This window comes from Dipteris shenzhenensis, chromosome 12, assembly GCF_047967505.1.
Source record: "Dipteris shenzhenensis isolate YYH24624 ecotype China chromosome 12, Dip_SZ_1.0, whole genome shotgun sequence".
Classification (NCBI taxonomy): domain Eukaryota; kingdom Viridiplantae; phylum Streptophyta; class Polypodiopsida; order Gleicheniales; family Dipteridaceae; genus Dipteris; species Dipteris shenzhenensis.
In genome coordinates, this window is record NC_141607.1 from 17,537,424 (window position 1) to 17,548,919 (window position 11,496).

General features: G+C 40.7%; 1 protein-coding gene across 1 annotated transcript; it reads left to right on the top strand.

Annotated features, from left to right (window-relative positions):
- Window positions 1-5,828: 5,828 nt before the first annotated feature.
- LOC147895907 (serine/arginine-rich splicing factor SR45a-like) lies at window positions 5,829-8,407 on the top strand. Its single transcript, XM_087382865.1, has 7 exons — window positions 5,829-5,913; window positions 6,060-6,082; window positions 6,163-6,249; window positions 6,369-6,483; window positions 6,612-6,761; window positions 7,634-7,688; window positions 7,820-8,407. Exons 1-7 carry the CDS (start codon window positions 5,911-5,913, stop codon window positions 8,017-8,019), a joined length of 633 nt encoding a protein of 210 aa, XP_087238991.1. The 5' UTR covers window positions 5,829-5,910; the 3' UTR covers window positions 8,020-8,407.
- Window positions 8,408-11,496: the final 3,089 nt, after the last annotated feature.

An 11,496-nucleotide genomic window follows, 5' to 3' on the forward strand; every position in this document is an offset into this window, starting at 1 on the left:
TGAAAGCGCCTCTTGAATTCTGTGTATAGTAGGTCCCATGTGGCTCTTTCTTCTACAAGGAGGTCTAGGTACCATTATGACGCTTCATCGATTAAGGCCATGGGAAACTAGGCGATCTTGGTTTCATTGGATTGATCTCCACCTGCTCGGCATGCAGCATCAAAATGCTAGAGGAATCGAGTTGGATCACCCCTACCATTATATTTGGGAAGTTTGAGTTTGTCCAGGGGGTGCCTGCCTTGATTGTTAGTATTGTTGCCAAAATTGTTGCAATTAAAGAAATTGTTACCCTCCACATCGAGGTCAAGATTCCCATCATCTCGACGGCTTGTGTCGTGGAGGAGTTAAAGGGATTTCCTAAATTTTAGGGGGAGAATCGGGGTAGAGGATTGTCAGAGGCATTGGCCACAGTGGTGTTGTATGTGGATTTGGTGAGCCGTTGGTGTGGAGGGGGGGGGGAAATGGAGGGGGTGGTAGAGGGGATGGAGGGGGAAAACTTGACGAACGAAAAACTTTGACGAAAATCCAAGGGAGGAAGAGATGGTCACCTTAATGCTCTCTAAGTCTTTCTCGATGTAATGGGATTGTTGAGGGCGAATGGACGATGGGTTGATGGCTAGGTTATCGCTCTACGAGAAGGGCTCGAAATAACCATGTGAGGATGGGAGTAGGGTGGTGGTCGATGGAGAGGGAAATGGGGAAGAGGATGGAGGCTAGATGTGAAAGAAGAAGAATGAGGGGGTGGAGTGGGTTTTTATAGGAATGGGTGTAGGGTTAGGGTCAAACCCTAAACTCTTCCTGAGCCATAACTTTTCATGGTTAGCTTGGATCGCTCTTCTATAAAAAGGTGAAATGATCAAAATTGCAAGCTCTAGGCCTTTGTGTCCATTACCTAGCTTGATTAGTTTTTCAAGTGGATTCTTTTTAAGAAATAAAGAAAATTTCTTAAGGTAGTAACCCAAGGTTGATGGTTGGGGATGATATGTTTGGCTAGAGTTAGAAAAAAAAATTCTCTCTCCTTGCCCTTGTTATGTTCGTGAAAGTTCGTAGTAGTTTGTTTTTTTACACATACTTGCATATGTTTACTCGTTACTTGAGACGCTAGTCTCCCCAACAACGGCATCAAATGTTGGCTCCTTCCCATGGCATCCACAGGAAGTGCAGGGTATTCTCAATATGCAGGGTTCTGAGACTTTTTGTCACCTATAGATATATCGGTGTTGTCATTTGTAGTATAAGTGTAGCTTAGGACCTCGAGTCGTATTCCAGTGAGAGACGTAGGCTTTAAGTGGTGTAAACAAACATAGTGCAAGCATGTGTGAAAGGAACGTGCATCATCATGGTTGGGGTAACGAAGGCTTTCACCTTCATTGGGGGATTGAAGGGTTTAGGAGGAGTTGAAGGGTTAGAGGGAGGTTCACGGTTTAGAAGGAGGTTCCAAGGTTCAGAGAGAGGTTCTAGAGTTTAAAAGAGGTTCAAGGGTTAGAGGGAGGATCCAAGGTTCTGGGTAGAGTACATGGTCCCCCTTTAATCTCATATATCCAAGATGCCACCATGAGGGGGGTTAGAACCACACAACAACAAGGCCCATAATTCCAACACCCCCCATGGGCCTACAACCCCATGAATGTAGAACTTCTAGTCAAATGCTGCACACCCACTTAGGGCCTAGACAAACAATCATATGCGGTTGCCCACTAAGGGCCTAGGCCGCCAATCAATACTACATAGTCCATTGACGTAGGCCATCAATTCTTGCGCCTAGTCTTCACATCACAAATGTACACATAGCACACGAGGATCATCACTTCCCACATGTTTAGTCGCCATGCAGTCACACACATAGAAGCTCCTAGTTGTCTTCCATACCCCCTCATGTTCAACTAACTCTATAGTCTTCTTAAAATGATATAGTTGTTCTATACCTCAACCATAGCACCTATGTTTGTTAGTCAACCTGAACATATTTTGGATCTTGATATTGCACCCTCACAACACATGACCTCTCAACAGTCTTGGTTCATCAAGTATATCCCCTTACCCAAACCTCTTTTAGTTTATTTGGGTGATCACTCAGAGCTACAAGTACATGGTACAAGCAATGTTATCCTAAAATCCTTCAATGGCTAAGGCAACTTTGACAACACCCATCAGAAACCATTCATAAGTTTGCCCCATCACTAGCGCAAAAACCTTGCAAATTTGCTATGCCTCAAACTAGGGACCTTCTGAGGTGTGATTTATCACCTTAAGAATTGCCTCTTTCAATCCCTTCAGAAGCTTGTTGACAATGCAATCTTGGGTGTAGCCATTTTTGTGAGGTTTAGTGTCCATTTCATTTTGTTAATAAGGGCCTGGGGAGGAGGTTTTTTCACTACCTTGCTTTTGCCCTTTTTCTATGGGCAATGTTTAACAACATGTATGGATAGTCGAGACAAGAAGCAAGAATTAAGCAAGTTTTTGTAGACAAGGGGTTTGTCCCTGTAAATTAGACCATTTCTACTCAAAATTAATAGTGTATTTAGTAATTTTTTAGCTAAGTCCAGTTGGACACACCTAAGGATTACCCTTGAGAGTGATAAACTATTCCTTTTCAACACCCCACACCCACATAAGTTCCCGCATGACTTAGTTGCTTGATTGCACAAGGAAAATTGTAGGCTAGGCAACTCTATCCATACTAGGATTTTTGTTGACTTAGGCTTATCAAGAAAGAACTTTGGAGACAAACATTCCAAGTATTGGGGTAGATTTCTTAAGGTCCGTAGTCCTAAATGCATGACTTTATATGACATTTCCTCATTTTTAAAAAGGAAGAGGTAATGTCCTTTCCTAAGGATTCTTACATTTGTCACAACCATACCTTTCCTTACCTAGTTTGTGCAAATCTAATTCTAAGGGAAATATGTTGCAGGGCATGGTATGGATTGCATGCAATTTCTAAAACTTCATACTACGGGAACAAGGAACAACATAATTTCTAAAACTTCTTACTACAGCAACAAGGAACAACATAATTGTGGATGCACAAATGCCATGCATGGAAACAAAGGCATCATTAGAAAATGATGGGATCACATGGAGATGGCAAGAGCTGTATTATGTGACTTTGTGAATAACAATGCTAAAAGGATTTCCCATAAAGCTCAAACAACAATTGATGGCAAGAGAGAAACACAACTCGTCATTTCAAATATGTACAAACAAGTGGACATAATGCATGAGATCAATATGACCATGAAAACTCTAGGATACAAGGAGGTTCAAAAATCAACGTTCAATAGAATTTGGAACATGGACTTCAAGCATGTCTCAGTTTCTCATACAAGCACATTCTTGAAGTGTAGCCTTTGCAGTGCAATCAAGTTGAAATTGGGTGCAACTAAGATACCAGCAAAACGTGAAAAGCTACTTCAAGAGAGGAGAGAGCATATGAAACAACAAATGAGTTGTCAGAATGTATATTATTCATGGCATTACAAATCAGAGAAGGACCCTCAAGAAGTCTTATGCATCATACATGATAAGATGGATCAGCGGAAGACAATCATACCAAGGCTCAAAGTGAGAGCAAAGATATCGATAAGTCATATCAGTTGCAAAAATAACTGAGTGGATTGCTAACACATGGACATGGACAAGAAGTATATGGACATTTTTCCCTTGGTCTTTGGCCCATAGACCTTAACTTTACTATGGCATCATTAGCACTGTGTCTTTGAAACTTGGAAAGAGAAGATAAGCATGAGTATGGTGATCTTGTACACAATGCTTTAGATACTTCATGCTAGCTCCTCAATTGTGTGACCTCAAGGACAGCCCTAGTCAAGATTCCACCCACTACTCGTGAGAAAGCAGAAGCAAGCCTAGTAGGGGTCAATGAAGTAACCAAGACAAGAGTGTAGATTGAGCTAATACTCAATGGTCTTAAGGTGTTGTTATGTTCAAATTTTGGCTAGTACTGAATAGTTAAGCTCGCCGTCTTTCTATTTGTAATGTCATTACAATGGTTGAATGTGTAACAATTGCCATTCACAATGTTATAATGAATAACAAGCTTAGCTTAACTCAGGGCACTATTTCAAACAAATGGCATTATATCTTTGATGTATATGACCCTAGAGTACCACCTTGGATTGAAGACAAACATGATGTTTTAAATACTGATATGTTAGGGTTTATTGTCGTCCAATCTCTTAGAGATATCCATGCTGGAGAGGAGTTGTTTTGTGAGTACAAGTTTTAAGATGTAACGCCATTGTCATGTCATTGGCATACTCCCAATTTAATATATTTCCTCTTAATATGTATTAATATTGGTGATCAAATTTGAATATCAAAGGTGTTGCTTAACATCACCTTTATCTTGAGAAAATTCACAATGCATGAAATGAGCAAGTTGGTTACACAAAATTGATTTAAAATTGGTAATTCACATGCAAACTTCTAAATTTTTGAATAGAATGATATAATATGCTCAATATTTCAATGGAATGATATATTATTTAGACAAATAAAAACTCAAATACATCTTCAAATATTTGCTTTTTTCTACTGATTTCCTTCCAAATCAAACAAATTGCCTTTGATTTTTGAGATTTTAAGAAAAATGGGAATTGGGATTTTCCCAAAATTACTAATACGTTCTCCTTGTGACATAGCTCCATCACTTCGGAGTTATGACAAGATGACCTAGCTGTTGATGGACATTAAAGGTTGCCCTTCTTTAGTACTACCTCAACTAGTTTCCTTTCATCAAAGGAGGGCCATCTTAGGGAGACAATGGGATGATGGTTAGTAATTTGGGTAGATGGTCCTAAGCCTCTAATACACTACATAGTCAATAAAGACATGATTAGGAGTGTTGAAAGATTAGATGGTTATTAGATGGCCGTTTATTATGTTAATGAGGGGTTTAAGGTTTAATGGTAGGCGTTCAGGGCTCCACTCCCCCTCCCTAAACTTATGACAAGGGGCTCCCCTCCCCTTCCTAAAAGTATGACAAGGTATTTGAGTTTGTGACATGCAGGACCCTGCCTCCTTACATTTATTGCCTTTACCGCCCGCCTCTCATCTCCCCCTTTTTCACACATCTCCTCTCACCATATGAATTCACCTCTTCTCTCCTCCCATTTTACACCACCTCTTTTTTACTGATTAATGAGCTACTTCTATGAGGACTAGAGGTTGTGACACCTTGTTTTTAGAAACCCTTACGTGACATAAGCTTTGTTCGTCAAAACTCAGACTTCACTTGAGAGGCGCAGAGTTGGTAGCAAATCTACCCCACCTTACGTACTTGAAGGCCAATGGTTGGAGATGATACCAAATTCTAAGTTCGAGTTGTAGTGGATCAAGCTTCCTGGTTTGGACATGAGCGTCACCCTCCATGAGATCATGCCTATAATGAAAGCACAAGGCACAATGGTACTTCGATGGGGTGAATCTGAACAGATCGTAGCATACGAGAAGGTCAATATTATCAAGGTGTGAGGTTGACTTAGGCCGGTTTGAGACCACCTACCGACCGACCATCTTTCAAAAGGTGGTGTGAAGCGATGCCATCCTAGTTGGTCCAATAGGAGGGACGGGCTCGAGCATTGATACAAAAGGTTTATGTGCGGCACATGAAAGCCAACTCCCCCAACCGCTACATGATGAGCCCATCCAGCTAATCACACGTTGGTGAGCAGGCTGCGTTATACCAATTTTATTTTCCTCCTCGGGTGGTTTGAACCCACGCTGAGGTGACCAAACCATGATTGATGTTCCTTGGTTTGAATAACATTGTTTTCCTTGAGCATTTATCTCTGCAGTCACCCCTCTTTTTCTGTGTACTTTGGATATCTGTGTTTCATTGCTCTTGGAATTTCTAGGGTTTCTTCCTGTGCACTCTCCATTGCTTTGCTCATGGTAAGATCTCCCATTTTGCTCTTCAATCTTCTCCTCCTTTCAGTTTTCGAGCTCGTCTCGAAGCTTTTTGGACGATCCGCTCTCGATCTGCATCTTTTCGTGTTCTCTTCGATGGCTTATGTCGTTTCGATATGTTTTGTCTGTAGGCGGACTCTCCAAAGCGCGGCAGGTTGGTTTTTTCTTCCCAGGCACTGTTTGGCCGATGCCTTCCCCAAGATTTTGCTAGATACTTCGCTTCTCTTGTTGTAGGTATTCGGAATCTCCCTCACCAAGGCGGAGATATTCAAGGTCGAGAAGTCCTGTGAGAAGGTATGACTCGAGAAGTCCTGTAAGAAGGTAAGCGAACACTTCATACTACATCCCCGTTCTCGACTTTATTTCTATTTTCCTAAATGCTACCGTCCGTCATAAATTTGTTTAATGCCTGGCACAGTAATTGGTGGTCTTGTGTGCAGAGACAGTGGGAACAAGGATGAGGCCAATAATCCTGGTAACAATCTTTACGTCACTGGGCTTTCGACCCGTGTAACAGAGAAGGAGCTAGAGGAACATTTTTCTCGAGAGGGGAAGGTATGAGCCTCTTCTTATAACGGACTGATATTTCTCGTTTGGGAGGGTGACTGCGTTATACAGTCAGTCAGTCAGTCATTTAGAGGAGTTGGGGCCTTACATCGTGAGATCGTGTTCCACGATGACAGGTGAATGAGTGTAGACTGGTTGTAGATCCCCGGACTCGTGAATCAAGGGGTTTCGGATTTGTGACCATGGAATCTCTTGAAGATGCTGAGCGATGTATCAAGTATCTGAACCGTTCTACATTGGAGGGCCGGATCATCACTGTGGAAAAGGTGAATTAAAAATTTTTGGTGCAACTTATCTGCAGGCCTTAGAAGTAGTTCCTGAAGCTACTACCTCATTTAAATGGGGTAATATGCATGAGATTAAGCGTATGGATTTTTTCTTGCAGTTGCTAATTTGATTGCTTTCGTCTTTGGAACGGTTGATCGTTCAGAGAATAAGGTGTCAGGGCCCTCCCCTGCAGCATCAGTGCCCAATTTTTATTTTCTGCATCGGCTCTTAAGGAACCAACAAGAATTTCAATTGTTCAATGAGCCATGGGAGCTTTCCATGCCGATAATCTATGGAGCGAGCTTTTACATTACAATACACCTCTCGAATTACTGATTTCAACAGCATTGGTGCTTCAACTCTTTTATCGTCAACAGCATCAATTGACCCGTAGCTCTATAACCCTGTCTTTCTCTCAAGCTCCCATCAAAAGCAGTGCTGTAACACTGACAAACCAATAATTGGTACCAACTCAATAGTTGCTGCTTCAGACTCAACTCTGCAGCAGCTTTGCCATTGAAATCGAGACCCTTCCCCTTTTAACAGTACCCTTGCCGATTTCGAGTTTCTCATTGCGAATGATAAATGGTTGGTAAGGTTGCTACAGTACATTAGTGTCGGCTGTCTAATAAGCTAGGAGTGATGACCAGTGATTGCTTATTATTTTGTGTGTGTAACCAGGCAATTGCCTGGCATGGATCCTTAAGTTAGGTCCTAACGATACCCTTCGTTTGAATTAAAGAGAGTTTTTGAAGAGGATGGTTATTTGGGACTTTAGGCTGCATTTGGTCCACAGGATTGATTAATTCAGAGTCTTAATCACTTTGGTCTCATTGTTTTTAGCGATCTCTTGTATGTTTTCTTGACTCAGGCAAAACGTAAGAGAGCAAGGACACCTACCCCTGGTTCGTATCTTGGTGTGAGAGGTATGCAGAGGCTTACGTCGTCCCTGTTATCAAGTTAAGCTTCCCTCTTGTCAAGTACTACTACTCATTGATGTGTAATCTTGGACAAACTCCGGAGGATGTTGATCAGGAGCTCTGCCTTGGTTTTGCAGCTGCGATACGTGGCAATTCACGAAGTTATGGTCGTGATTATGATCGAGACCGCTATAGTTCAAGGCGATCTCCACGATATTCTCCCTACAGAGGCAGCCGTGAACGTGATGATCGAGAGCGATCACCTCGGTATTCACGCAAAGGTAGTTATGGGCGTGAACGGTCTCACTCTCCACAGTATTCACCTTACAGGCGCTGAAAGAGTGGATCTGACAGAATTTTGTGGTGGGCACTTTCAACTGTCCCTGAATGGAGGCAGTGTTACAGCTATTTAAGTAAATGTGGCTCCAAATAAGAAAAGAATATTTGATTTGTCTAGCCTTTTTTGCTCATGGCTGTGTACTAGTCTTCTTTTGCTCATGGCTTTGTACTTGTAACTGCACTCTTTCACCTGACAGGAACTCATTCTTGGACAACTTTTTCCTTGCCAAGGGCAGAGAGAGAGAGAGAGAGAGAGGTGTTATTATTAGAGACAGTGAAGTTTGAGCTATTTTATGCAGTTCTGATGTAATGTGCAGGTAACTTTTTAGCCCCTCATAGTTCTACTCTTCATCGATCATCCCCTGGAAGCTACTTGTATAGTTGCTGATCTTAGAAACTAGATTTTTTTCGACTGAAGTTTAAAAGAATGATGGCTGAGCCTTTTCAAATAGGTGGTTGGGGCAGACATTTTACTGTAAATAGACAAAGCAATGAACTTCTTGCACAGGCAAAACATCTGCATGCAACCTTAAAGCAGCAACCTTAAAGCAGCAAATGTTCCAGTAGATAGGGAAGAATGTTGCTTAGATTGTGAATGGGAAACCACTGCGCACGATTGGAAATGACCTTCTCATAGGACTGGTTGATGTTTTTGTCTCTGTTACAAGAGAGTGCCCCAAGATACTGGCTCGCAGAGTGTCGTTTTGTTCCAATCTTTATGCTATCATTCCCAGTACGACATCAACAAGCGTCGTCGAATTCAATAATGAGCTTAGTTTATAATATTTGTATGATTGAACATATTCTAGGAATACAAAGGTATATAGTTTTTTCGACTGAAGTTTAAAAGAATGATGGCTGAGCCTTTTCAAATAGGTGGTTGGGGCAGACATTTTACTGTAAATAGACAAAGCAATGAACTTCTTGCACAGGCAAAACATCTGCATGCAACCTTAAAGCAGCAAATGTTCCAGTAGATAGGGAAGAATGTTACTTAGATTGTGAATGGGAAACCACTGCGCACTGTTGGAAATGACCTTCTCATAGGACTGGTTGATATTTTTGTCTCTGTTACAAGAGAGTGCCCCAAGATACTGGCTCGCAGAGTGTCTTTTTGTTCCAATCTTTATGCTATCATTCCCAGTATGACATCAACAAACTCCGTCGAATTCAATAATGAGCTTAGTTTATAATATTTGTATGATTGATCATATTCTAGGAATACAAAGGTATATAGTTTACAATATTTGTGGCAGAGAATACACACTTAGGCTCTTCCTTTTTTGTACACATTGTTCTTTTAAAGACATCCCTACTGACAAAAGGCTTCGAACATCAGTGTATATGTGTATTTTGATGTTTTTAAAGTTACGTTTTAAGGACTGCAATTGGTTCTTGCTGAGTTGCAGCTTGTTTACAGGAGACTGGAGAGAGTAGAGCTTTGATCATCCTCTTTAGTTGAGTGAGTGAGAGAGAGATACATCATCCCCTTCCATAAGTCACTTCACTCTCATCAACTTAAAGAAAGCACATTTGCCTTGAGATAGTGCCTTCAAAGCTTAATCCTGAAGCTAGACTAATATAAGTTCTTATTCCTCCATTTGAGGGCAAGTGATTATAAAATGTCTTCACTTCCCTCGAGCAAAGCTTATTGTTATTGAAAGAGATTTCACAAAGTTACCTGTCCTCACACCTCGCCCCTTGTTTATGGATACCTTATTGAATTCTCCTTCAACAGAGACAGCTTTGGAGTCTTGTTTGCCTTGATGCTTCCAATGAATGCACATTCTTGATGTTTGTTCTTGTGGGATGGGATGGACATTATCCATATTTAAAGTTTTAAATTACAGTTCATTACAGGTAAAATATGAAAATGTGGAAGATCACTCTCACAAAAGCCAAATTCAAATGGGTCTCTATGTGACATAGAGTGTCTACTTTGTCAGAATTCTAGGGCCTATTTCGACTAGCCATGAAGGTTTAGTTAAAGTGCATTCCAATTGGGATAGCAGTGCACCTATTTAATCTCTTAATGAAATATTAAAGATGCTTGATATGGGTCAAATTAAAGAAAATTGTTGCTCACACAATCAAGGGTCGCGATTAATTCAAAAAATACAAAAAATACAACATATCTTATAAACTATTGCATGGGAAACAACTTGAACTCTTGTTAAAAGCACTTTCTTGTAACATGATGGTAAATGGGACTGTGTAGTGTAACTAAACTAAGTATACTAACGAAACTCAAGGGTGGCAAAGTGCTGTAAGAAAACGTGCAATGTGAGCTTGAGAGAAGAATTTTAGCACCTAAGTGATTCTACTATACTTAAGAATTCCCTTACTTGGACTTTCAAGGAAGTACAGCTAGAAATGAGGCATTATAGCACTTCGTATTTGATTTACATTGAGGCAAAACCAATTAGAAGCCATGAAATTGCAGAGTCTCACACCCCTTTGTCGGCATCAATGCTTATGTGTGTTCTTGGATCTTTGTTTTGCTCTAAGCAAGTGGCCAATGGTTAGAACCAACTGAATGTAGCTTTTCTAAGGAAATAGTAGTACAGTCCACAAATTTCTCTCCTTTTCTAGTATTGTAGTTGAATGCTTGTCTTTTGAAATTTGTACTATCATATAAAGCTTCTTGACAGATATTTCAATGTAAAATCAAAGAGCAAGATATGAAAATTACTCCACAATGTCGTAATACAAAGAAGTCCACCTTTGCTCTTTGTTGCTTGTCTTTCTTGTGTTCTTAGACTAAATTCACTATCTCTTCTTTCTTCTCTTTCTTTTTTGTGAAATCCCCAACAATCTTATTAAAATTGAAAAGAAAATTACAAAACAACCTACATGGCTAACAAGCAAGTTGGAGAAGCTTAGAGGGGAGCGAGGTTGTACCGGTTCTATCTTAGCAACAAAGGGTGTTGGGCTGATCCAAGAGGTAAGGTTGAAACAATTCATTGGATTACAATATTTGACCATGCTCCTGTTCTCTTTTCGGTAATGGTGTCAATGTCAAAGCTACAGGGAGAGGGCCAATTCCATATAAGATAAATGTAAGTTTGTTTGGTCAACCAAAGGTCGATGAACAGTCAAGTTAGCATGGGTCAGAGCCAAAAGCACAATGTGCAAGAGTCAATGGAGAGCTTCAATCAAAGCAGCCAAAGAGGTTTTGAAACGAAAAAGGCAAAGATTTAGCAAGTAGGAGAATCTTGGAACCAGTACTTAAGAAAGCTATTCCATCAATTATTGAAGCAATGGATGTTGCGCTAGCAAACCCGATCTTGGCAACATTAAGGTGCAACACGGAGAAGGTCCTAAAGGCAAGGCGGCTCAAATTCAATCGCAAACTAGATGGCTAGAGGAAGGTGACGACCCATCCAAATTTTTCTTCAAGGCAGTGAAGGAGAAAAGACAACGGGAGATGATCAATGTGATTGTCAACAATCAAGGTAATGAGAGCTCAAACTAG

Coding starts and splice junctions, on each gene's coding strand:
- LOC147895907 (XM_087382865.1), top strand. Junction 6,484..6,611: donor ATTTTTCTCGAGAGGGGAAG/GTATGAGCCTCT, acceptor CCACGATGACAG/GTGAATGAGTGTAGACTGGT. Junction 7,689..7,819: donor TTCGTATCTTGGTGTGAGAG/GTATGCAGAGGC, acceptor TTGGTTTTGCAG/CTGCGATACGTGGCAATTCA.